Consider the following 26,591-nt stretch of genomic DNA (forward strand, 5'->3'; position numbering starts at 1 on the left):
AGAGCCTGGCGGAGCATTGGAGCGTCGGCCAGCCCGGGGACCGGCAGCCGACTCGGCCCCTCGCGGGGCTGCGCTCCCCCTGGGCCCCGCTCGGCGCTGGGGCGCGGGCTGCCTATGGGAGCCCGGGGCGCCCAAGATGCGCGCGCCGGCCAGGGAGCTCTTCCGGGACCCCGCCTTCCCTGCGTCGGACTCCTCGCTCTTCTCCAGCTTTTCCACGCCGCTGGCCCAGTTCCGGGAGGACATCACGTGGAGGCGGCCCCAGGTGAGCGGCTGGCGGGGTCTCGTTTAAGGTCTCTGCCCCGTGTTTCCTGCCGGGGTGCGAGCGCGGAGGCCGACGGAGCGGCCGGCTCGAGGGCCGGGGTCAGCCCGGTCTGGGCGCGCGGTGGCCCGCAGGGTCTGCCTGCTGCCCTCGGAGCGGGTTCCCAGGCTCCCTACCCCACTTGGTGCTCCCTCCGAAGCTTATTCAGGATTTGCTAAGCCCCGAGCTCGGGGTCCCCACCTGTGAGCGCAGTTCCGAAGGGGATTGAGGCACAGCGGGAGGGGCGTGTCAGCGGACACCAACCCAGCCCCACCTCCTTGCTTCCGCTCTAAAGGGCGTCTCACCAGCCTTCGCTCCTAGTTTGCTTGGCTCTTCTGTTTCTTGTGTCTGCTTGTGTGTCTGCTGATCTCATGCTCTCGTGGAAGGGCCGGGATGAGCCTCTGGAGCAAAGCCACTCTGCTCTGCAGATTTCTCTTTTGGACTTAGTGCACCGGCATTTTCCGATGTAAACATTGCAAGGTGGTCACTTAAAGGGATGCTCTGGCCTAGGGTTATGTTGACATCTTTAGAAATTGTTTGCCTGCCTCCCCAGGGTGTAGGTGGCTGCCAGAGCTTCTGGGCTCTGGTGAACCAGGTGCCTTTCTGGGGCAGCACCGCGAGGGCCTGTTTGGCCTGGGAGGAGCCAAGGCAGGAAGAGCTTTATAGGCCACAGGAGTGGAATTTGGGTAAAAACGGACGTTAGTTGCAATGGGAGGCCAGTAGAGGGTTTTTCAGGGGAGTGATTTAGCTGGGCGTGTGTTTGAAGAAGCTCACTCTTACTGCCTGTGGGAAGTGGATGGTAGGGCAGGAATGCCATTGCAGTGGTCCTGAGAAGGACGAAGGGGCTTAGATTAGTGTGACAGCCGTTAGCGCTTTGATGGGTCTTAGTGACCGATGAGAAGTAGAGGGTGAAGATAATGACTTCTAGGTTTCGAGCCTGAGCACCTGGGTGGGTGGTGGTCCCATTTGATGTAGGGGAAGGGGGAGGGGGCGGAAATCTAGGGTTGGTTTTGCTCTCACATGTTAATTGGTGCTGTCAGTGGGCAGGTGGATGTGAGAGTTGGGAGTTCAGGACCATCCGGGTAGAGGCTCGATCTGGGAGTTGGGACTGTAACTGGTGGCTTACGGGCCAGGGCCTGGAAGACAGTGTCAGGTAGAGGAGGAGGAGGACTCAGAATTGAGCCTGGAGGAGCTCTAACATTTCCCAGTGGGATCAGCAAGCGCTGGGACAGGTATACTTGAGAAGCAGCAGGCAGTGAGGTGAAAGGACACCCAGGAGTACATGGAGTCATGGAGACCACCAGAGGACTGCTGGGGTTAAGGGGCAGCACAGCACTCCACCCCCCCCACACCCCCTTCTCTCTCTCACACACACAAAACACACACACACTGTTCTGATGCTGTGGAATCCAACAGGACACTGATGCCTGTTGCATTTGACAGCACAGAGGTGACACTAGTAAAGGAGGTTTGGGGGTATGAAGGCAGGGGAGGGGGGAAGTAGTGACGGCAGCTCTTTCCAGAAGTTTGTCAGTGAAGGGAAACCTAGAGGGGAAATAGTGCTGAGGGGCAATGTGGTGGAGAAGACGGAGATTCTGCTGTGCCTTATGCTGGAGGGATTCTGCCCGAGTAGGTGGAAGAAGGAAGGGGTCTCAGGAGGAATGCAGGCCTGAGGCAGGAGAGAGGGCAGGCCAGGTGGCTTCTAATGAAGCACCAGGCGAGGACATTTTGAGAAGAGGGAGAAGAGGAGGCATAAGCTCACCCAGGCTGTGGGAAAGTGAGCCTTTTAGAGAAACAGTAGGATTTCCAGCAGTATGGAGGACCCACTCAAGATTCACCATTGTGAATTTAAAGTGAAACCATTTGCTCAGGTAGCTCCGCTGGTTAGAGCATTGTCCCACAACACCAAGGGTGGGGGTTCGATTCCCAGTCAGGGCACATATAAGAATCAACCAACGAATACATAAATACGTGGAATAACAAATCAATGTCTCTCTCTCCCCTTTCCCCCTTCCTCTTTCTCTGTAAAAATCAATAAGTAAAATTAAAAAATAGGAAAGTGAAGCCAGTTTCTAGATGAACATTTAGCTGTTTCCAGAGGGAGGTGGTAGCATTTATTCAGAGTTGGGTGTTTTGTCAATTAAGGAATGTGGACAGTCAGAGACCCCATAATCTAAGCTGGACAGAGTGACCTGAAACCAGGAGGGGCTGACAGATAATTTCTGCAAAAAGCCAGCTGCTTCCCTTCTCCTGTTAGGCAACATGGATAAGCAGAAAAGCTCCTCCCAGCCCGTCACCTAGATCCTGTGTTCTCTGTTTTAAAGACTAGCATGAGGCGTGATGTAACTGTGGACAACGTTCTTTCTTTTTAGGAAATTTGTGCTACGCCCCGGCTGTTTCCAGATAACCCACAGGAAGGGCAGGTGAAGCAAGGGCTTCTGGGGGACTGCTGGTTCCTGTGTGCCTGCGCCGCCCTGCAGAAGAGCCGGCACCTCCTGGAGCAGGTGTCTGTGATAGTGCAGCTTTCTCTTCTGCTCTGTCTTCCTGTCTGCTGTGCCCAGGAAGGAAGGAAGAGGCCAGGCAGCTGAACCCCTTGTTCTGTGGGGCTCTGCTGCAGCTGCTCAGCATGGGCAGTAGGGAGCTCAGCTGTCAGGCCACAGGGGCTCCCAGGCACAGACGCAGTGTCCCCTCTCCCGCAGCAGTACTTTCTGCCCCGCTCTGCCAAACCCCAAGCCCACTTACGGAGTCAGAGCCATGCATCTGAACTAAAAAGTCAAACGTGCCAGCCTAGACAGGAAAGGGTGGGCTGAGGGAGCCTGTGACCTGGTTTGGAATTAGCGTCCTTAGCTAGTTAACTTCTTAAATAGGTTTTAAATATAAATCAGCAAAAGATGATTGAAACTCTTTCTGACAGACACCACAGGTAAAGAAGGCCTGCTCAGACTCCCTCCCTGGACTGTTGATGGCCTTCTGTTTGGCTTCTTGCTAAGTATCACCAATGAATGCAGCAATGTTCATTGACAGTGGTGACCCCATTCAGAGTGCCTCCTGGGTCCCAGGCCCCATGCTAAGTAAGCACGGCACATCGTTGGCTTTCACTCTCACAGGCCTCACCAGCTGTGACCCATTTTCACCAATGAGGGTACTAGAACCATTGTCACTGTTTTCTGGCTAGTGAGTGGCAGAGCCAGGACCAAACATGTTGTCTAGATGCACAGCCAACACTGCCTCTTGGGTCAGAACAAACCTGGCAGTGAACATGGATCCAGGTGCTGGCAGAGGTCCTGGGCTTCAGGCGTCTGCAGGAGGGTTGCTATGCCCATGGCAACCTGCCATCTGCAGCCAGCTCTGCTGAGAATTGGGTCTCATGCTTCTAAAAGTCACATTTGTTTTGGATTCAGGTCAAGGGCTTATTTGGGACATTAGGGCACAATGGTTGACTTTAAGCTTTGGGAGACACTGGCTCCCTCATTATGGTCTTAGAATATTTTATTGAGAAGTCTGGATTTTCAGTCCAACGGTTGGTTTTCCAAGGCATGGAATGAGAGCAGATCCTTTGCAGACCGCAGGGTACTGTGGGACGATGCAGTGTGGTCACACTGGTTAGCATGCTGGGTGGGCGCTGCGAGATGTTTGTCTCATGGTCTCCTTTTGCCTTTCCCTGTGCACGGTAGGTCTTTCTTCCGGGACAGCCGACCTGGCTCGACCAGACATACCGTGGCTCCTTCACCTGTCGAGTTTGGCAGTTTGGACGCTGGGTGGAGGTGACCATAGATGACCGTCTGCCTTGTCTTGCAGGGAGACTCTGCTTCTCCCGGTGCCAGAGAGAGGATGTGTTCTGGCTTCCATTACTGGAGAAGGTCTATGCCAAGTACGTGTGCTGGAGGCTGGCGGGCTGGGCCATGCCATCTTAGACTGCCCCCAGAAGCATGTTTCCGCTCTCCCTCGCTGCAGAATCCTGTCATTTCCAGGCGCTTGGCGGCAGGTCCTGGGGTGGGGCTGACTGGTCTGGAGACAGGAACTCTTGAGGCTTGGCCTGTGGTTTGCCTCCCTTTCCCTGCCCTTATTTCACAGGTGGGCATGAGGGAGCGTATGTGTTTTCTTCCTTTCTCTTTCCTCAAACCCCAGCAAGAAAGATGTTTCCATCTATTTGTTTTTCACCCCTGGGGACAGGCTGCCTCTCTGCAGGTTGTTGGCGAAGAAAGAGGCCAGCTAGGTATCAGCCTTTTTATCTGGTCCTGACTGAGCCCAAAACCCTCATGCAGAGTGAATCGAGGCCCTTCCCTCCTAGAATGCATTTACCATCTTGCTGACAGTGAACTGATAGGCAGGCCTTTGCACCAAGGACAGGAGGGAGGCCTGCTGCTGGCATTGGGGCTGGATCCCATCAGATGGAGTGGATGTCACAGCCTCTGCCCACGTGCCTCACGCTTGTGCCCACACTGGCAGTAGAAGAGGTTTTGCACGTAGGCAGAGGCGGCTGGGCTTTGCTGGGACACTGAATGTCAGCCGTGAAGGCGTGATTGCTTCTGGCTGTGGGGAGGGCGAGGCAGCAGGAAAGAAATGCGATTGAAGCCGGGTGGATGGGATCACAGGATGATTTGGAGTGTCATAGAACAAGGGGATAGAAGAGAGGCAGGGTGCTGCTCCCCTTGCCTGAGGCTCATTCCTGTGTCTGTCTTGCAGGGTCCATGGGTCCTACGAGCACCTATGGGCAGGGCAGGTGGCAGATGCCCTGGTGGACCTAACCGGTGGCCTGGCAGAAAGATGGAACCTGAAGAACTTGGCAAGCAGCAGAAGCCAACAGGATGGGTCTGGCGGCTCAGAACCCAAGACTTGTTGGCAGCTGCTCAGCCTCAAGGAGCGGTGTCTGATCAGCTGCTCAGTGTTCAACCCCAAGGCAGGTGAGGCGGTGGTCACCCAAAGGGCCTCCACTCATGCACCCTCAGATCCTGTAGGCAATCCCTGAGGCCCTGTCTGGACTGAGTAGACAGTGGGGACATTTGTCTTACCAAGCTGGTGTCTGGCTGTGTGAACTTGTTCTGCTGTCTGCCCCTCTCCAGAGGGAGGGGTCCCTTTTCCCTTGACCAGGACTTACCTCCAGGGCAGGCAGGTCCCTGTGTGAGGTCACCGCTATGCAGAGATGGCCTAGGAAGCATGTGGTGGTACCATCTCTGGCTCAGCTGGCAACCTGTGAAATCAGCACTCAGGTTTCCACTGTAGTGATCATGTATGTTCATTGAAGAAGGGTTGTTGAAAGGAAAAACTCCCTCAAACGTAGCTACCTTTGACTTTTTAGTATGCTTTCTCCGGTTTTCATAAACGTACCTTTTGCATTCTGCATTCTAGATCATTTTCTTTTTTTTTTTAAATATATTTTATTGATTTTTTACAGAGAGGAAGGGAGAGAGATAGAGAGTTAGAAACATCGATGAGAGAGAAACATCGATCAGCTGCCTCCTGCACATCTCCCACCGGGGATGTGCCCGCAACCCAGGTACATGCCCTTGACTGGAATCGGACCTGGGACCCTTCAGTCCGCAGGCCGACGTTCCATCCACTGAGCCAAACTGGTTTCGGCTAGATCATTTTCTATGTTACATAAACTTTGTCAACTTATTGCATTAGTGGATCTGCCGTAGCTTCTTTCATCTTTCCCTTCATGTTGGAAGTTTAAGGTCTTTCTAATCTTATGCTGTTATAAATAACAGCATCTTTATGCATACAAGTATCCTATTTAGTATTATTTCCACAATGGAATTTTATATATATATATTTTAATTGATTTCAGAGAGGAAAGAGGAGAGAGAGAGATGACAGAGAATCATTGATCAGCTGCCTCCTGCACACACCCTATTGGGGATCGAGACTGAAACCTGGGCATGTGCCCTGACCGGATCAAACTGTGACCTCCTGGTTCATAGCTCGACACTCAACCATTGACCCACACCGGCCAGGCTACAATGAATATTTTGTCAAAGATTATGAACATTGAAATAAATTGGCTCTTGTTGACAATTATGCTACCCTGTGTGTGAGGGTTGGCACAGGCCTGGGACAGGCTCCTCCCCTGAGGGTGGGCTAGACATGGGCTGCTGGAAGTCACCTGGACCCCACTAAAGTGGCAAGGGGATGGGGACGTGGGTGGCAGCTACAATGCCATTCTGAATAAATCATTTAGAGACAGTCCAGGAGTTTCTTCTCTTTGCGTTGGACCACCGCCCCTCCTCTCCAGGTAGGTGTCATCCTGTTTGGCTCCTTCTGTGTCTTCTGTCTCTGGTCTCAGGGCAGGTGGAGTCGTTTCTCAGTCCTCCCACTGCCCATCCATCCCCTGCCTCCCCAGTTGGCATTGCCAAGTGATCTCCCTTTTCCCTTGGTGGTCACAGACTGTTGATGACAGTGCTAACAGTAGCACTTTTGAGACCTGGCCCTGCACCAGGCGTCCTGCATGGCCAAGTGGCCAGTTAGTGAGGCCCAGAGAAGGGAATGCGCTGCCAGACCTGGTCCAGTTCCCTCGCAGGGGCTCTGTGATGGGTAAGGCCACTGCTGAGCTAACTGTCCACAGTGGTTAGGAAAGGAGCCCCCGGTGATCTGTGGGATCTGGGTGCCTGTGGGGCCACAGCTGGGAGGGCTGGACCAGTCCCCAGGGAAGGAGACAAGACCTGTGCATCTTCTGGGTTTGGGGATTCCTGCCCTTGACTGAGCTGCTCCTCGCCTAGGTGCCAGGGAGCTGGGGGAGTTTCACGCCTTCATCATCTCGGACCTGCGTGAGCTCCGGGGTCAGGCTGGTCAGAGTATCTTGCTGCTTCGCATTCAGAACCCCTGGGGCCGGCGTTGCTGGCAGGGGCCCTGGAGAGAGGGGTGAGTGCAGTTGGGGGCCATCAAGCGGGGGGGGGGGGGTGCAGGCTCAGAGGGGCATCCTGGGCCCCCATGCCATGGTTGGTGCCATGGTAGCTCTGTGGTCAAGATAGTGCTCAATTGGCTCCCAGCAAGGCCCCCATAACCCCAAGGCCACATGGTCTGTGCTTGGCCTCAGGTGGTCTAGGAGGCTGGCTTAGTGCTTGGTACTGAGGGTGCCCATGGAACAGTAGACGCCCAGTCAGGCTAAGGGACAGGGACCTATGAGATGCCTACGCTATGTCCTCAGCTTGGCTTTAAGACCCAGAACTGGTGGACGAGGGCGCTGCGACAGTCCCCTTAGGTGGCCGGGGTGGTGAGCAAATGTCACACTTGGTCTGAGCAACCACACCTGAAACGACGGGCAGATGTCCTTCTGTCACTGCTCACTGACCCATTCGCTCAGCCAGGTCATGTGGTAGGAGCAGAGGTGATGGCCCTGAGGAAGGTTCAGCCCAGGACAAATGGAAGCGTGGGAAGGGGGCCATGGAGTTTGGCCCCAAGGTGCTGGCAGGGACAGGGCTCTCAGGACACCCTCTGTCCCCTCTGGCTCCTCTTGCTCCACTGCACGGTTAGTGCTGTCACTCTCAGATGTGAGATCTCTGATGACTTGAGTTTTCTGCCAGGGGTGAAGGGTGGACCCAGGTGGACCCAGTGGATTCGGTAGAGCTGCTGTCCCAGCTCCAGGAAGGGGAGTTCTGGGTGGATGAGGAGGAGTTTCTCCGTGAATTTGACGAGGTCACCATTGGCTACCCCGTCACGGAGGCTGGCCACCTGCAGAGCCTCTACTCAGGTAACCAGTGCCATTCCTGGGGCATCCTTTAGGGGGTGCAATGCGGCCACCCAAATGGACTCTACCTTCTGAAGTCAAACCTGAGCAGGCGCCCTTGTCCCCCTGCGGTGGCTCCCGGTGGGGGAGGCAGGTGTCTGTGAGGGTGGGGAGCCTGACCTGTGGTGTGCTCTTGCCCTAGAGAAGGTGCTCAGCCACACTCAGGAGCTGCCGGGGGCCTGGGTCCTGGGGCAGTCCGCAGGAGGCTGCCGGAACAACAGCGGCTTTCCCAGCAACCCCAAGTTCTGGCTGCGGGTCTCAGAACCGAGTGAGGTGTACATTGCTGTCCTGCAGAGGCCCAGGATGCGCACGGTGGACTGGGCTGGCCGGGCCCAGGCACCAGTGGGGGACAGCCGCGTGGTGTGGAGCCCGGCGAGCATCCTAGGCAAGGACTACCCTGCCGTGGGTCTGCATCTCTGGAAGGTAACTCCGTTGGGCCAGCTTCCCACTCACTGAAGTACAGGGTCCAGGATGGGAGGCACGTGGATGTCTGAATCCTAGGAGCTGCCATGCTGGGATACACGTGACTGACAAGAGCCCCACAGGCCTCCCCCCTGCCCTGGCTGTCCTGGGGATCATGTGCCTTTGGGGGCTCCCACAGACCTGGCACTGGGAGGACTGGGTGTGTCTGTGGGCCAAAGGAAACCAGAACCAAAGCCCCGAGTCGGCGGGGCTCTGGGGGCTGGTGTTTGTGGAGGTCCGAGCCCAGCTTGGCCACTTCTTGTGGGACCTGGAGAGGTCACTCCACCCTCCCTGCGCCCTCAGTCTCCTCCCTATCAGGTGAGGATGGTGACGGCTGATCCTGTGGGATTGTGCAAGGAGCCCTCTGGACCCCAATGGAGATGCCTGTCCTGGGGACAGGAGCATGGCTAGTGCAGGAACTTGCCTGTTTGCTGCCAGGGCCTAGTTTTTAGTCTGTATGTCCTGCCAAGGTCTCATAGCACAAGGCACAGTGTTCCCTGTCCCTTTGTGGGTGTGGCTTACATTGTGTTCCTTTCCTCCCGCTGAGCTGCTGGAAAGCCTTTTATCCAGCAGCCCCAGGTTGCAGTAGCCGTGGGCACAGCCCTTTTGCATCGGCGTGTCCTGGAGCAGGAGGCCCTGCGGGCTCTCGTGGGGCAGCTGAGTGGAAGCCCAGGGTCATGGGCATTTCAGCCGGCCCCTGGGAGGTGGAGTGCTTTCATGCGTTAACTCTTTGGGGAGAGGCCCTGATGCCAGGAGTGGGTGGGGCGGGTCTCTGTGAGTTCCCACACAGGCCTCCTCTCCACAGGTGGAGAAGCGGCGGGTCAGCCTGCCCAGGATCCTGTCCACACCCCCTGTGGCTGGCACTGTGTGCCATGCTTACGACCGTGAGGTCCATCTCCGCTGTGAGCTCACCCCCGGCTACTACCTGGCCGTCCCCAGCACCTTCTTAAAGAATGTGCCAGGACAGTTCTTGCTCCGGGTCTTCTCCAGCGGGAGAGTCTCCCTCAGGTGAGGGGCCTGGCCATTTCTTTGGGGGCCTGTGTGCTCCTGCCTGGATCAAGGCAGGCCAGACGGTGCCTTTAGCCCCTGTCCTGTGCTTGTCTTTCCCGGGCAGTGCCATCAAGACAGTGGTCCAGAGCCCTGGCCCTGGGGAGACCCTGTTGGCGGGGGAGTGGGAGACTGTGCAGCTGCAGGGCTCCTGGAAGATCGGCCAGACGGCCGGGGGCAGCCGGAACTTTGCCTCCTACTCCAGCAACCCCTGCTTCCCCCTCACGATCCCTGAGGGTGCAGGCCCCCGCTGCGTCCGGATCACTCTGCACCAGCACTGCCTAGACAGCGACTGCCACCCCATTGGCTTCCATGTTTTCCAGGCAAGCTCTGCGAGCTCTTGGGGGTCGGGGGGAACTGTGAGCCAGGATGGGGTGGGGCATGATGTGGAGCCCTGGACTTGGTCATTTGGGCATGTTGCCCAGGCTGGCCGGTCATGTGCATGACTCATTTCTAGGTTTCATGAAGTTTGTCATTCACTGGGGGTCACCGGTAGCTCAGGCATCCCCTTGTCCCTTTGCTCTGGCTCAGAACAACTGTGTCATGGGGTCAGTTCTCCCCAGGATGGTGCCTCCCACTCAGGAGGCCCAATGGCATCACTCGGGAGTGATCGGTCAAACACCAGCAGCACCCCAGAGCTGTGTAACCCTGCCCTCTGCCCATGGCCCGCAGCATGAGGCTGTTCCTGGGTGCATGTGTGCCCCTGAGAGCCAGGGAGAGGTGGGTGATGGCAAAGGTTTGTGGGGAAGCGCAGTAAAGGGGTATGGGGAAGGCCACACTGGCTGAGACCATTGAGGAACTGACAGCCGCTCTGCTGCCCAAATGGCGCTGCCAGGAATTTCAGATCAGAAGGAAAACACAAAGCCAGGTGGTGGTGAGGAGCTCGCAAGGTCCCCAAGGTTCTCGGGGCCAGGCAGCTCAGTCAGGGCTACAGTGGGCTCAGCTGTGTGAGGTGGCTCCTGAATCCCAGACAGGTCCAAGGAAAGAGGGGTCTTCCAGGGACTCAGGCTGGAAGTATGTTGTCCCCACTTTCTACCTAGAATGGCTGTGAGCCCAGAGGAGTCCAGAAGGAGGTGCTGCCAGTGAGTCATAGCCACCCAGGCGGTTGGCTCTCTCTCCCACCATGTAGGCAAAATGCTTAGCAGACCTGTAGTTAGAGGAAGGGGAGAAGTCAGACCGCATGGCCAGTGAGGCTCCCCATCCCACACACTGTTGTGCTCCCAGGGGCCCAATTCTAGACGGGCAGGGTGAAGTGGCCGGTGTTCCAGGATCTGAGGGGGGAAGGGGCACACGAAGCCTGGAGCACAGGTCATCTGGGGGGAGGGGAGGAATTTCTGATTGAGAAGGTTCTGTACCCTAGAGAATGGGCAGAGCTGCTGAGAAACCCCCACTCCCAAGAGCAGAGACACCAGGAGCTTGGGGAAAAGTACCAGTGGCCAGTAGGTGCCTCTGGGCCTAAGCAGGGGCAATTTGGGTGGTTCCCAGGCATGGGCACCTGACACCTGATGGGGTTTCCTGGCAAGGGTGGCAGGGCCTCAGTGAGCAGTGAGCCCAGCTTTGGGGAGCTGTTGCTCCTCCTTGGAAGGGGGGACCAGGCATGAAGCCCCAGGAGGTCCAAGCAGACTGCAGCCGGGGCTGCTCTAGCCCAGCACACCCTCAGCATGTCCCCAGACGGGGCTGCTTTGGGTCTGGGAAAGAGCAGCCCAACTGAGACTGAGGACAGTGGACCTCTCTATCTGCCCCATGGACAGGTTTCCTAGTCAGTCTGTGCCTCCCCAGGTTCCAGCGGACAATGGGGGCCAGGGCACACCCACCCTGCTGCTCCAGAAGCCTCTGCTGAGCTGTGTGCCACATTGCTACACCCAGGAAGTTAGCCGTGTCTGCCACCTGTCTGCAGGGTCCTACAGGATTGTGCCCTCCACCTACCTGCCAGACACAGAGGGGGCCTTCACAGTGACCATCGCAACCAGAATAGACAGGTGGGGCTGTGGGGGGCTGTCGTCCTGAGGACCTTAGTGCCCACCTTCGCCGTGTCTCCCACCTGCCTCACAGTCCCTGGGGACTCCTTGCCTGTCAGCCTCGGGGCGTGTAGATGGGCCTGAGTGCTGGGGCGGGGCCCTGGGCTGACCCAGGTATTCTTTCCCACAGGCGCTCCATTCACAGCCAGGAAATGCTGGGGCAGCTCCTCCAAGAGGTACATGGGGCCTGGGAGGGGCTGCCTGGTGCCCTGGGGCCTTCATTCCCCAGCCTCTCCCAGTGGGCCACATTGAGGACTGGGCTGTGTCCTGAGGCATGAGGTGCACTGTGTCTTCCCCGCTGTCCAGGGCAGCCACTGCCCACGCCTCACCATCTCTCCTTTCACAGGCCTCCTTCATGGCAGTGATGAAGACCTAACTGGATAACCCCACTGGAGTCCTCAGAGGCCTCCCTTGGCCCATGATGTCCTCACACAGCATCCTTGCACGGTGCCACCAGCCTCAGTGCTGTAGCTGCCAGTCCTGCACTGAGCAGCCGCATGTGCCGTGGCACTAGGTGAAGGTTCCTCATCCTGGAGAGAGGCAGCCCCAGGGTCAGGCAGGTGCTGCAGGGAGAGCAAGAAAGGCCCCACGCGAGTGTCCTGGTCCCCAAGCCATGACAACAGCTCCGTGGAGTCCCTCGGGGCTCCAGAGAGGCCTCAGCTGACAGATGAGTGTGTCAGCACACAGCTGTTTACAGCATTTCTGGATGTAACTTTATAAATAAAGAGGAATACTGAGCAGTTCATAGATGTCTTATTTCAGGCAGGGAGACCCTGGGAGGATCACAGCCTCCAGGGTGGGGAGGTTCAGGGAGGAGGAGGGTGGTGAGGAGACAAGGTTTGGAGGGTCGAGGAGGATCTGGTGCACAGGGCAGGTGCAGGAAGGATGCTTCCTGCCATCTCCCCATCTGGCAGCCTTGCCATCACCAACCAAATGGTGTTCCCAGGTGTGGAAAGGCAGGCACCGGAGAACTCGAGGCCTGGTGTTCCGCTGCGCGGCGTTGCCACATGCAGTCAGTGCTGACACTTGGAAGGGGATGTGCCTGGGACCCCTCCCCATATCTGACACAGCAAACCCCATCTTGCCCCTCCGACTCAGTCCACGTCCTGTCAACATCAATCAGGGCGTCCAGCCAGCTGAGTGTCTGTCCTGGGAAAAACTGGCACTGCCTATTGTCCAGTCCGCACAAAGTGACCTGCTTCTGAGCTTTCACAACTGCCCTTCATGGCCGCACCCTGTACCTGAGGCCTAGTGATCTGGACTGGGGCTGCCCTGCGGTGGAACCCCCAGTCCATAGGGGCTACACGAACTGTAATGGAGACACAATGGAGCCACCACTCCCACATCTTCAGGGAGGTCTTCATGTTCAACCCCTGTGGTGCCAGTGTTACCATTGTAATTAGTTATTAATATTAATAGGAAAGAAGCAAAGGGGAGGTCAGACTTAAGCATAGCCATCTGGGCAGCTTCCCCAGGAACCTGCAATTTCACACCACCAGGGAACCACCAGTCCAGTCCCTGCAGGTCACTGGCAGAAAGGACTGGACAAAGAGAAAGATGGGGGTATGGGCAGTGAAGTGGGTAATGTAGGGAAAGTACTTGCCTGTCAGTCTAACCTTAGAACAAAGATAATTGGCCAGAGGGGTGGAGCCACAGCAAGCCTGAGCAAATTTGGGAATATATAATCCTGAGACAAAGGAATTCATGCTTGTTCCTCTGGCTTTGTCCTGCTTCCTTTGCTCCTGTGTTCTCTCCATAGCCATGGGGCCCTAGAAACTACATGGCCCCTGGCCATGTGGACCCTACACACAATGGGCTGCAGCTGGGAACACACGCTAAGCTAGCCAGATGCTGCCCTGGACTGTGCACATACGGAGTGGAAACGACACTGGCTTTAATCCTAGCTTTGCTGAAGACAAAATAGGACTTTTTCCTTGGTGGGACAGAGGAAAAGGGCAACTTGGAAACTCAGGGGTTTAATTCCACACAAACACCACTTATTCCTTCATGTGAATCTCAGAAAAGTCCTTGTGACATCACAAGAAACCTACTTCCACAGGCGATAGGTGGGGACACAGAGAGCACCCCACTGATAACACCGGCTTTGATTGGTGTCTGTAGGGTGAAAAGGTTTCCGTGTCCCCTTGGCCTTCCTGACTGACATGCCTGACCCACCAAGGGTGCTGGTCATATGCCATGTGTCAGCCCCAATTATGTGCCTAGAGACTAGGAAGTGACCCCAAGAGCCCACTGTCACCACTGATTGGTCAAGTCAGCTGTGTACCCCTGCTCCGGGCAGATCGCTCGCTGGCCCTGGGGGCTGCTCCAGCTGAGGAGCCTGCACCTCTGGGCTTTGTCATCCATCCATCTTCTGTTTTCCAGGAAGCAGTTTGATTACATGAAAAGTGAGAAAGCCAAGCATTATGTCATCCATTAAGATTCCCCGCAGGGTGGCCCTATGTGTGTGGTGGGGGCGGGGGCAGAGGCGGGGGGGGGGGCGGGGGGCGGGCAGTGGGGTGCGTACCACCCTTCCAAAGGAGGAGGCTATGGTAGACAATGTGAGATGCAGCTAACTGCCCCCATCACATCTGGGCAGGGGGCCCAGAACTCTCAAAGGCAGGGGCTAGCCTTTCCGGGGCGGAGGGGTGAGGGTGGCAGCTGGAGCTGGCTCCTCCCCAAAACCCTTGGGTGACTCACCCTTTCCCCTCCGAGGCACCCTGGCTGTGGCGGGATCTGGAGATAAGCCTTGGTCTCTCATTGGGTGGTGGGGAAGGACTTTTTTGGCAGAGGGCCCAGTTGGGGCCCCACTGCGGGCTGGTGAGGCAGTGGCCCTCCGGACTTCCAGGACCTGTGTGGTTGGGGCAGTCGGGCATGGTCTCCATGCCCCTCCCAGCCAGCCCCTCCTGCCTGGGCCTGAGCTGGCCTTACATGGACCTTACAGACACAGGCAGAGCTGAAGGAGACCTTCCCTGGGCAGCCTCTGCAGCCACAGGGCCTGGGTCCACTCAGTGCAGCCAGTCTCTGGTCTTCAGTGTCTGGACTCTAATGTCCTTATTGAAAACCTGTCTGGGCTCTGTCCCCATTCACAGTGTGCCTCCCACACCCCCATCCCAGCTTTGGCCCTCTGGTTTGCCCTGGAGTCCTTGGTAGCCTGGTAGGCGGGGTGGACCAGCCTGTCCAGAGGAGTGGAGGAACATGGGCTGTTCCCCATTCTTCCAGGGCCTGAGCAGGTCCCCCTCCGCCCCATGGCCTATCTCCCATGCCTGAGACACCTGGGCCTCAGTCTTTGTATTCTCACGTCTGTGACTGGTCCAGAGCCCAGTGCAGGGCAGCCCGGGCTGAGCTGGGGCTCCATGGAACCCAGAGAAGCCTGCCCAGCCAAGCTGAGTGCCAGCGCTGAGCTCAGGGCTATGTCCAACCAGAGCCAGCCCATCTGGGGTCCATCCCAAGCTGGTCTGTGACCTGCCAGTAGGGGGTGAAGACTGCCTCCCTCCTGTGCACAGTAGCCGGCAGTCGCAGTCGGCAGTCGTAGCGGCAGGTGTGGGTGTGTGCAGGTAAGAACAGCTTTCCCGCCCTTCTCAGCAGACTTTGCCCGCTTGGTTTGCAGTTTCTCTCATTTTCACTTCCTGCTGCAGAGGCATGGTGCCTTCTCCGGGGGAGCCCTGTCCTACCCAGTCCTGGTCCTGGCTCTTCTCGCTAATGTCTTCACCCACCCTCCCTCCCCCAGGCCTGGATCAGCGTGGGGGGTGCTAGAGCTTCTGCGGTGAGTACTGAGATCCCGGGGCCCTGCGAGCAGGTAGACAGGGAAGGGGCCTGGCCTGCCGGACTTCCTGGACGGGAGGCAGGATGGAAAAGGCGCAGGGACAGCCAGACTGCAGCCAAGTTCTCAGATGTTCCAGGCTCTCTTCTCTCTGTCTCTTCGTTCACAATAATTTCCTGCTCCGTGTCCCATGGATGCTTCATTTGATTTTCCTGGATTTCGCCCCCAACATTTAACAGATTTAAACTGGTTTTGCTGCATTTTGAGGTGAAGAGAAGAATCATGTTGCTCCTGGGAACACTTTGGGGTCTTTGGACATGGCTGTGCTCCTTACGGGGAGGGTCTTCTCCAGGGTTGAGGATGAGTTTGGGGACAGGCTGTGCCCACCAGCTCCCTCTAGTATTCAGTTCTGCAGGCCTGAGGCCTCTGGATAGTCCTGACAAGGAGGTGGCAGATGATGTGTGGGGATGGTCCTTGATTAGGGTCAGCCAGGAGCAGGGCAGAAGCTGGCAGGAGCTGGGCAGCCTCAGGGAATGAAAAGGAGCTCTCTGTGCCTGCAGCGCAAATGGGAGAGGGGCAGGTTCAGAGAACACGGCGAGCGCTAAGTCTGGAGGGGTAGGTAAAGGAAGGGCCTTGAGGCCCTTTAAAGAGCTTGGGTCTTTTCTCTTGGGCAGGGGCAGCCATTGCAGTTTTAAGCAGGGCCCGGTGTGAGTTTATTTGAATCTCCCTCTGGCTGAGGTCTTGGGGATAGACTGGAGGTTGGGGACCAACTTGACACATCCAAGGAACACATGGTTGTGTCCTAGCTGGGCGGGAGGTGGTAGAGGCCGAGAGAAGAGGTCAGTGTCTAGATATGCCCAGGAAGCAGAACCAGCAGACATGACACTTGAAGCTTCAGGGTTTGATTGTATAGATCAGTGGTCGGCAAACTGCAGCTCGCGAGCCACATGCGGCTCTTTGGCCCCTTGAGTGTGGCTCTTCCACAAAATACCACATGTGGGCATGCACATACAGTGCGATTGAAACTTCGTGGCCCATGCGCAGAAGTCAAAAAGCCGCATGTGGCTCGCGAGCCACAGTTTGCCGACCACTGGTATAGATCAATATGAGAATCCATGAGGATGGTATACCTCTCCATCTGCCTTCATCTATGGCAGTGATTCTCAACCTTGGCTGCACATTAGAATCACCTGGGAATCTTTTTAAAATCCTGATTTCTGGGCCTCGTCCTCCAGAAATTCTGTTTCTTTGTTATGGGGTGGGGCCACAACATTAGTAACAATAAACAGAATTTCCAGAGGATGAGGCCCAGAAATCAGGTTTTTTAAAAGATTCCCAGGTGATTCTAATGTGCAGCCAAGGTTGAGAACCACTGATCTATGGAGACCTTCTTGAGTCTCCTCAGCAGTATTTTGTAGCTTTGAGCATACATATTTTACTTTATTCTTAAGTACTTTGTTTTTTTCATGCTTATAAATGCTATTGTATTTTTAGTTTCCTTTTTCAGTTGTTTGTTGCCAGAAATACATTTTTTTGTGTCTGTTAATCTCATAGCCTATAACATTGTTAATTCACTTATTGGTTCATAGTTTTGGAGTAAATCCCTTTGGGTTTTCTATATACACAATGTGTCATTTATGAAGATAGAAAGGTTTACTTCTCCCTGTCCTGCCTGGAAGCATGATTGTTGTTGTTCTTTTGTCTCATTTCCCCTGATTAGAGTCCAGAACCATCTGAATGGAGGTGGTAGGCACTGTCCTTGCTACTAAGCACAGTGGGAGCTTCCAGTCCCCCCAGTGAGTCCAGTGTTTCCTGTGGGTGATCCGTGATGCCCTTTGTCAGGTTGAGGGAGTTTCCTTCCATTCCTAGTTTGCTGCGTTTCTATCATAAATAAGTATTGAATTTTGTCAAATGATTTTTTTGGTATTGATTGAAAGGATTGTATAGATGTTCTTCTTTATTAATGTAATGAATTCTATTGATTGACGTTCTAATGTGAAAACAACCCTTACATTCCTGGGAGCTGTGCAGGTGTCACTGACCTCAGGAGAGGCTGGCGCTCAGCTCAGGGTCTGGCCGAGGCAGTGCTGGAGATGAGCACGTGGACGGCTGGGGACGGCTGGATGAGGCTGCTAGAGGGTGGGCCTGTGTCGTGAGGAGATGCAAGCAGGGGTGTGTGTCCCGGGTGAGGGTGAGCAGATGTGAAAGTGGGGCCCTGGATGGTGTGTGTGTGTGTGTGTGTGAATGTGTGTGCACGTGCATATGCCCACACAGGACTCTGGATAAATAATCTTGGACTCTTCAGATTTTCAAAGTGAACAAACATTAAAACATCAAGACTTGCTCTGGCCTGACTCTAACCTGACTCCTAACGTAGTCCAGCCTCCCTCCCTTCTCCCCCCACCTCCCACCACCCCCCGGCCCAGCCTTGTAGGTGGTCGGAAGCATGAAGCTTCTTTGTAAGATGAGATAGTGCACATAGGTGCAGCCTTTCCGTCAGCTCTGATCTATGTTGCTTTCTTAACCTTACTGATGACTTATTTGCATCTTCTTGATCCCAAACCCAACATAACTATTCATTTGTTTTATCCCCTAAGACACACAATAATCCCCAAACAACACCGACACTACAATCAACAGCATGACTGCCGAGAAGTTGAAGATGTTTTATGCACTGTTAAAATCCTTGGGTTATATAGATGTCCATACAAAAGTGTGTTTTAAAATGATTTGGAAGATGAAACACTTTGTCATTCTTTTTGTCCTCAGACTGCAGAGACATAGAATACTAGACTTTAAAGTCACATGGGAGACTTCAGTGGGCTATGCCACCAACTGCTAATCCAAGTTCATAGTTTCATCTTGTTTTCAAATTTAAGAATTCCTTTATAAATGTACTTTAATTGACTTTAGTAATTACATGACTGTTTACATGGTTCTAAAGTGAAATCCACACACCCAGGTGTATTCACAGAAGTCTAGTCTCTACTCCTCTCTCCCTCACTCCATAGCCACCTGTTCCCCACAGGTCACAATTTAATTGAAAACAAACTTGATCCTTCCATTTGTAAAAATATAACCAGCTGGCCCTCAATAAGGGAATGAGCATTCACACCCTTGTTTACTTCGCGGCACCTCTTGGAGATAACCTGGTGGCGGTGGCCAGAGAGATGGCTCCTCCCTCCAGCGGCCAGCTGCTCCATGGCCTGGACGGAACCGATGCCGGCGTGGCTCCTGGGCTGCTGCGACCCTGCCATGCACGGGGCGGGGCGTGGGGGGGGTAGCCCCAGAAGCAGCTTTTCCCTCTGCCTGCCTGTAGAATGGTTCCTAGGAGCACGTTACTGGGTCAAAGGCCACGCATCTCTAATTTTGGTGGATATGACGAACCCCCTTCCATGGGGTGTGTGCCATGCTCAGTATCAACAGGAGAGGTCTGAGGCTGCCCCCGCCCCCCAAGAGTGTTGTGGACTCTGGCGTTTGCCCATGCGAGACGGAAATGCCACTGTAGGCACTTCTAATCTATATTTCTCTTTGTGAGTCTGTTGGAGTCTTTTCATATCTTTAACGAACCCTTTACATCGCCTTTTCTGTGAAGTGTGTTCACATTTCCATTAGCTGGCATCTCGCCCAATGTCCAGGGGGAAGTGAGTGTCAGAGGCCAGAGGTCTTGGGGAGGGAGGGGGGCATGAGAACGCAGCAAGTGTTTCTCAAGAGAAGTGGACGACCTCTTGCTCAGCGTCAGCTGGGTAAGCTACCTTTTCTTGGGGTCTACCCCACACTGGCTCAAACCAGCTAAAGCTGGAGGTTGCTGCCCTTGGGGCGGGGGAGGAGGGGGCAGGGAACCCCTCTCAGAGAGACATGTCCTCGAAAAGGGAGACACGCCCTTCAGCTCTGGGTCCAGCTGCTGGAGGTTCACAGCTGACTGTCAAGCAGGGGTGAGATGCAATCACACCCCATGCTCTCCACCATCACCCCTGCAGCCTGAGGGCCTCACCAGGAGCAGGCTGGCAACTCCTGTCCCCCAATGGGAAGCCCAGCAGGTTCTTGAACAGGGGCATGACCTCCTGGAAGTGGGGGGCGCCTCGCAGACAGGGGCCAGGATCCAGGCCAGGCAGCTTGATGTCTGAGGCCCTGCGGGAAGGCAGCCTGTCCAGGAGTGGGGCCTGGAATGGGGCCAGCGGCCAGCCTCCCAGTCAGAGAAGCCTCGGGTGGAGACTGGGGAAGGAGGCCTGGGAGGGTAGAGAAGCACCGCAAGGTCAGGGAGAGGGCAAGAGGCTGGGAGGAGTCAGGACTCTGGCGTTTGCCCATGTGACGGGGAAATGAGCAGCCTCCGAGGCCCCCCTTGGCCACTGCCGGGAGGGGCCCCAGGGGGCTCATGCAGCCGCAGAGCAGAACAGGAGCAGGCAGTCCTGGGGAGCCAGCCAGGAGGAGGGGAACAGCAGCTGTCAGGGTGAGTGAACCAAACTGGGGTGGCAAGGGCTCGGGGTCAGCGCCCAGCAGAGCCTTCTCTGCCTTCTGCCAGCACCGGCTGTAGTCTCACTGCACAGCAGCCTGTCCAGCTGTGGGCCGGGTGGGTGGGGTGCTGCAGCCAGCTGACAGGGGCACTTCTGTCATCTGCAGGTGTCCAGATGCCTTGAGGCATGTAGTCTGGGGTGACAGGTGCTTCGGGCAGCTGTTGCGGGAGTGGCCTGAGGAGGAGCAGGCAAGGGTGGTGTCGTAGGAGCTCCCCTCACTGGGCCTGTGTGTGTCTGTGACTCTGTGGGGTGAGGATGGGGGTCTGGACCAGGATAGGCAGCCCCAAATGCACCTCTCAGGCCCATCTGCTCTCACGCTCCCCACTTGACCTTTTCATGACCCTTCATGACCAGGGGAACCTCAGGCACAGCCAGGCCCTGAGGGTGTGCCACTGGGGGCCTCCCTCAACCCCTGCCCCTCCTATGCCCACTCTTAGCCTCAGTGATACCTGTCCACGCTCAGACATATTCGCTGAGGGCATGAATGAATGAGCTGCGTGGGTCTCAAAGGCTGAATATGACTTCTGTGTAAGGGGACAGGCAGGAGGAGCCCTGTGGATGGGTGGCAGGTTTTCAAGGGAGGGAGGTGGCTGCTGCAAGGGCGGGGCTGGCAGCACCAGGTGTCCGCAGGGTGTGCTGGGCTGGCCCATGATCATGTCCAGCAGGCTCCTTCCGAGAGGCCCAGCCTCCCTGGGGCCCTTCCCTCCAGGGTTCAAGCGAACCCAGGGCAGTGATGCATAGGTAGCTCATGACGGTCACTCACAGCCCAACAGCCCTTTCCTCTCTGACCCCAAGGATTCAGAGAAGGGGGCAGGAGGTGCCTCCCTGAGATCTGTGCCAACCCCCTGCCACCCCCTCGCACCGGGCATAAGCCTGTCACATGGACTCTCCCAGGCCAGTCAGGATGGAAGCAGGACAGGGCTCTGGGACTGCAGCAGGGGTGGCAGGCACGGGAGGAGGCCTCCAACCCCTGGCGGATGCTGGCAGCAGCATCGAGGCTGCCCTCGCCTGTCCTCCTCGGCAGAGGACCATTGCTGTGGTTGTGAGACCGTCCAGGAGTAAGGGGGTGGGCCTGGTCTGCACCTGAAGCCTGCCCAGCATGGCCAGGCCTCTCAGACTGGGACAGCCAGCCTTCCATGGGGAGGGGGCCGGCTCCTGGGGAAGGGCCAGGGGGCAGATACTCCCTCCCACCAGGCAGATGTTTCTGAGCCTGTGGCAGCTCGTGTTTATGGGGCACCTGCTGGGAGCCACGAACCCTGCTCGGTCCTTGGCACGGTCCCAGGACAGACTCTTCCCGCTGTCAGGGCCGCTGACTGGCTAACACGCTTTATTGAGGCGCTGCTCTGTGCCCAGTGGTGACATGTCTGAGGGCAGGTGGGGTCCTGGTCACAAGCAAAGACTAAGTACTAGTACAGCTCACCCTTGAACTGGGTGGGCCCACTCACATGCAGATTTCTTTCAATAAATATTGTGTTTTCTCTTAGGGTTTCCTTTTCTCTAGCTTACTTTATGGTAAGAATTCAGTATATAATGCATATAACATACAGAATATGTTAACTGACTTTATGTTATCAGTAGTGCTTCTGGTCCACAGGAGGCTACTAGTAGTTAAGTTTTGGGGGGAGTCAGTTATATGTGGATTTTCAACTGTGTGGGGGCTGTTGCCTCTAACCCCCAAGTTGTTCAAGGGTCAACTATACAAAAGACAAGTTGTATGAAAAAAAGAAAAACAGATGGAGAGGGTGTCAGAACTGGTTTGAGAAGGGGCCAGGCAGGGGGAGGGGGGGCAGGAGGAGCCCATGGAGAGACCAAACCCCCCTCCGCCGTCAGAGCTGGGTCTGGGGACTGCGGAGGAGAGGGGTGAAACAGGGCCCTCCTCAGGGGCCTCTGGGCAGGAGCACTGGTCCCCGGGTCAGGAGGCCGGGCCACACTCCCCACTGGGGCCTCCGCTCCACCTCTGTGAATGGGCAGGGGTGGGGTCGAAGGGCTCCCAGCAGTCTGTATAGAGATGCTGCAGGTGGCAATTGGTGGGGGAAGCTGAGGAGGCAAAGTCCCTGCCCTCAGGGTGAGGGCAGGGGGCTGAGTGGGGGTCCAAAGGAAGGGCCGCTCTCCACACTGGGCTCCGAGTGCAGAGACCAGAGCTGGGCGGCCTGGGAAGGGGCTTCTGAGGAGGAGACGGGGAGGAGCAGGCCAGGTAAAGCAGCCAGCAGGCGGCCGGCAGGCAGTCGGCCCTGAGCCGCTGTGTGTCCATGCCTTTTGGTGGTCACCGTCAGCATGGCTGTGCGTGTGAGGGTTCCATGCAGTGAGCAGGACAGATGCCTCTGCTGGGGAACCCTCTGGTGCTGCAAGTGCGTGTGCTGTCTGGAGGTGTCGACATAGTGCCCTCTCCCACTTCCCTTCTTGGAAATTCCCCAGGCAGCTCTGGGCTGGGGCAGAGGCAGAGGGGAGCCCGTCACCCCCACTCTGCTGTCGTCAGCCCGCCAACTGCCTGCTGCCTTAAGGAGGGCTATAGTCAGGCAGCCTGAAGGGTGGGGGAGACGGCTCTGCCCGGGAAACTGAGGTTGGCTGCAGGTCAGTGCCAACCTTGGGGCCTGGGGAGTCTCAGAGAGGGGCCAGGGCTGTGATGGGGCTTGGAATCTCAGGGGAGTGTCCTAATGGAGGAGCTCTGAGGGGCAGGTCTGGAAAGGGGACCCTCCTCCATGAGGGTGGGCTGCAGTTCAGAGGAGCTCAAGGTGTCTCCAGGGCCTAGACTCCCACCTAATTTTAGACTGAAATCTACCTTGTGGGTGTGACCAGCATTAAAAAACTAGATAGAAATTATTTCAGTTCTGTGTTGCCAGTTCGGTGAGCTCTGTTTTGTGAAACGATTATAATTCGACTTTTGTACACGTGTGTGCTCCCCACCAGAGTCCAGTCTCCTTCTGTCACCATATATCTGACCCTTTCCCCCTTCTCCCCCCTCCCACCCCGTCTGGTGACCGCCGTTCTGGTGTCTGTGTCTATGAGTTTGTTTTGTTCGTTTGTTGCTTTTTGTTTTATATCCCACATATGAAGGAAATCATGGTTTTTGTCCTTTTCTGTCTGGCTTATTTCACTTAGCATGATGCACTCAAGATCCATCCATCTTGTCACAAATGGTAATATTTCATCCTTTTTATGGCTGAGTCGTGTTCCATTTGTCTATATTCACATCCTCACCTTGTTTTGTGCAACTTTTGTTCCACTCACACATGCCAGTCCTGGATCCTGGGGTGTTTCTTAGGTGGGGTCCCAGTTCCGGAGGCCTGTACAGTGCCCAGGCACCACTCTCTGCCCCAGATCCGACTGTGGGGTATCTGAGGCTGGCAGACATAGGGGCTGGGGCGGGGGGAGGGGGGAGGAAAACCCCAGTGCGTGCATAGGTCTCTCTGACAGTGACTGCACAGGCATCTTGGTGCAAATCACAAGGTGGCTTTCTGCTTCCTGTGCGGGAAGCAGACTCAAGAGGAAGCTGAGCCTGCTCCCCTTTCCCATGGCAGACTCCTCCGGCCGGATATGACAGGGCCCCAGGTGGCTGAGCGCTCAGAGCACGCGCTTCTGCAGGGCGACCACAGTCTGTTAAGGGGGAACGGTCCTGCATGTCTGGGCAGGAGGCCAGCTGGGGTCCCCGTCCTGGATGTACGTCCCCATGCTGGGGCTGGGCATGGGCAGGGATACACAAGGCCATTTGGGGGGGACCCAGGCCTTGACTTCCCAAGCTCTCCTGGGATGACCCCAGAGGACAGAGATGAGGGGCCTGGAGTAGTAGTCCCAGACAGGATCTGAGGGTTCTGGGCTGGGGCACCTCACAAAGCTGGCCTGGCAGCTCACCACAGAGTTTCTGGGTGGGGCACAGCTAGGAGGGTGGGGTGGGCAGGAAGGAAGGATCCCAGCAGCTGGTTCTAGTGGGTTCTGGGAGTGTCCACAGCCTGGCCTGGCTCATGGTCCGAGGAACCTCAGGATACGGACAAAATGAGGTGTCTCAGAAAGAACCAACAGAATCCTTCAAAAAACGAGGAGTGAGATCATGGGGCGTGTAGGGATGTTACATATGGAAAAGTGTGCATGAAATTTTAAATGCTGGCAAATGTGCCGTTTTAAAATGCAAAAGAGATGGGATGGGATACTCAGCAGAATATTTCTGCTTCTGGCTGAAACCTGCTCCTGCCTCTCTAATGGCTTGTCTGGAGGCTCCCAGGGGGCCCAGCCAGCGCTAATGAGCCTAATGGCTCTGCAAACGCCGGTTATTTCCTGCGGGGAGGGAAGAGAAAAGAACCCACCCAGCCTGGCCCAGGTCCTCTCCCCCGCCTCCCGCCACCCACCACCCCCCAACTCGCAGACTGACCCACTTCCATTCCCCACCTGGAGGGCCCGTGTTCCTGGGGGTGGGAGGAGGCATGGCTCCCTGGTCCTCATCACATGCTCCATTACCCCACCACATGGGACACCAGCAGCTGCAGCCCCCTGGGAGGCTCCAAGGTTGACCCAGCGCAGGGTGAATGCAGAATCCATCTCAGCATCAGGTGCCATCACCTGGAGGTTGGACCCTGACCACGTGCTCAGGCCCTGGTGGGGTGGTCCTGGCCCTCCTGCCCTGCGTGATGGGGTGTTTTCGGGGCATGAGAGGCCAGCATAGACAGGGAGGGGAGGCTGTGTGGGAGCTTCTGATGATGATGATGACGGGGTGGAGGTTGCCCAGTGCCACCGTGTGGCCGGTCTGGGCCTGGAGGGCAGAGCTCCCTCAGGGTTCTGACCACAGGGAGCTCAAGGGGCTCCCTATCCCTGATGGGGACTGGGAGGGGGCCTCAGGGAATAGGGAGGGCTGGCAGGAAGGAGGAGGAAGACCAGACTTCTGGAGTTTTCTGGGGAGCTGTCCTGAGCCACAGCCCCTGCTGTCTGGACCTCGGCTGCCACGAGTGGCCAGGTGGGGTACATGCTGACCACTCTGTTGAGGAGCAGGTGTGGGTCAAAGGTAGGTCCGGGAAGCGGGAGGAGAGGCAGACGGCCATGCAGCAGCGTCCCGGGCCCTCCTTAGAGTCGCCCTTTCCGGCGCCCTGTCCTGAGAGCTGAATCGGCTGGACTGGAGGTGGGCAGCGAGCTCCTCTGCCTTCCTCTCTGCCCAGCAGGCAGGGCCCGGGAGAGGAGGGCTCTCGAGAGTTCGAGGGTCTCCCTGCTGGTCACAGGCCTGGGCTGGCTCACTGGGCCATGGGCCCACCCAGCTCCAAAGGCCTTGATTTTCCCACCTTCCAGCGGGCAGGGGTCTGGCTTGCGGGGGCCTCAGAGCTCCTATGGTTTCTATGACTTCTTTGGGAAAGTGAGTTTGGGGTTCTGGATATGGGGTAGGGGCTTATCCCCAGCCAGAGATGGGCGGGGCCTTGCCACTCCCTGAGCTCCGTATGCTGCCAGCCCTCCTCACCCCTGCTCCCTTCCTGCAGCCCCAGGACCATGAACAACAGCACCTGCCCCATCACCAGCTCCCCGCTGGTCACAAACATCTTCTACGCCTACCTGGGCCTGCTGCTGGTGCTGGGCCTGCTGCTCAACGGCCTGGCGCTCTGGGTGTTCTGCTGCCGCCTGCGCAAGTGGACAGAGACCCACATCTACATGGTCAACCTGGCCGTGGCCGACCTCTGCCTGCTCTGCACTCTGCCCTTTATGTTCTTCTCCATGAATAAGGACAACAGTGATGACACGGTACTCTGCCAGCTCTCCCAGGGCATCTACCTGGCCAACAGGTACATGAGCATCAGCCTGATCATGGCCATCGCTGTGGACCGCTACGTGGCTGTGCGGCACCCGCTGTGTGGCCGCGGGCTCCGCTCCCCGAAGCAGGCCGGGGCCGTGTGTGCAGTGCTCTGGGTGCTGGTGGTCAGCTCCCTGCTGCTTCGCTGGGTCCTGAAGGACCAAGAGGGTGGCTTCTGCTTTGGGAACCCCTCCCGGCAAAAGCCCCAAACCGTGGTCTTCTCCCTGTTGGGCTTCTACCTGCCGCTGGCCGTGCTGGTCTTCTGCTCTCTGCAGGTGGTGACTGCCCTGGGCCGGAGGCCAGCTGCCGACGGGGGCCAGGTGGAGGCCACCCGGAAGGCTGCCTGCATGGTCTGGGCAAACCTGGTGGTGTTCGTGGTCTGCTTCCTGCCCTTGCACGTGGTGCTGACGTGGCGATTGGCCACAGGCCTGAACACCTGTGTCATTCAGGACACCCTCCACATTACTACCAAGGTCTCGGATGCCAATTGCTGCCTGGACGCCATCTGCTACTACTACATGACCAAGGAGTTCCAGGAGGCGTCTGCATTAGCCGGGACTCCCACTGCCCAGGCTCACAAGAGCCAGGACTCTCTGTGTGTGACTGTGGCCTAGGAGACGACACAGGCGTGTGGGGACCAGATCCAGGGCTCTCCGGGAGGTGCTGCCTGCTGGGGAGGGGAGGGGGACTGTGACCAGTAGTGAAGAGCCACAGGATGGGCCCTGAACTCACCATGGGTGTGGACACTCTCCAAGAGGCCTGCTGGGCAGGGATGACCCAGGCACGGAGCCTGGAAGGTAACAACCCCACCCCTGAGACGGAAGACAGGGGCAAGGACAAAAGAACTGAGGCCTGAGCAAGGCCACCCGGGGACCCTGGGATGAGGCTGCCCACCTGCTGTGTCCAGAGCCTGGTATACCTGGGCATTGGGGTGGGGTGTATACCTGCTGGGTCCTGCTGCCTCCCTGAGATCGGAACAAAGCTGTCCACCGGGGCTGATCCTGA

The 26,591-nt window shown here is 56.8% G+C and overlaps 1 protein-coding gene across 13 annotated transcripts; it reads left to right on the top strand.

Moving 5' to 3' along the window:
* Positions 1-26,591, top strand: CAPN10 (calpain 10). Of its 13 annotated transcripts, XM_059703832.1 has the most exons (14): positions 1-262; positions 2,671-2,802; positions 3,973-4,169; positions 4,985-5,202; positions 6,480-6,533; positions 7,018-7,159; positions 7,822-7,988; positions 8,167-8,447; positions 9,292-9,494; positions 9,601-9,856; positions 10,574-10,615; positions 11,313-11,512; positions 11,682-11,727; positions 11,898-12,291. In XM_059703832.1, exons 1-14 carry the CDS (start codon positions 137-139, stop codon positions 11,925-11,927), a joined length of 2,094 nt encoding a protein of 697 aa, XP_059559815.1. In that variant the 5' UTR covers positions 1-136; the 3' UTR covers positions 11,928-12,291. The 13 variants fall into 13 exon arrangements, 12 of the variants coding, with proteins under 12 accessions (XP_059559815.1, XP_059559819.1, XP_059559817.1 ...); XM_059703836.1 differs by lacking the exon at positions 11,682-11,727; XM_059703834.1 differs by lacking the exon at positions 10,574-10,615.

This window comes from Myotis daubentonii, chromosome 7 (assembly GCF_963259705.1).
Source record: "Myotis daubentonii chromosome 7, mMyoDau2.1, whole genome shotgun sequence".
Lineage (NCBI taxonomy): Eukaryota > Metazoa > Chordata > Mammalia > Chiroptera > Vespertilionidae > Myotis > Myotis daubentonii.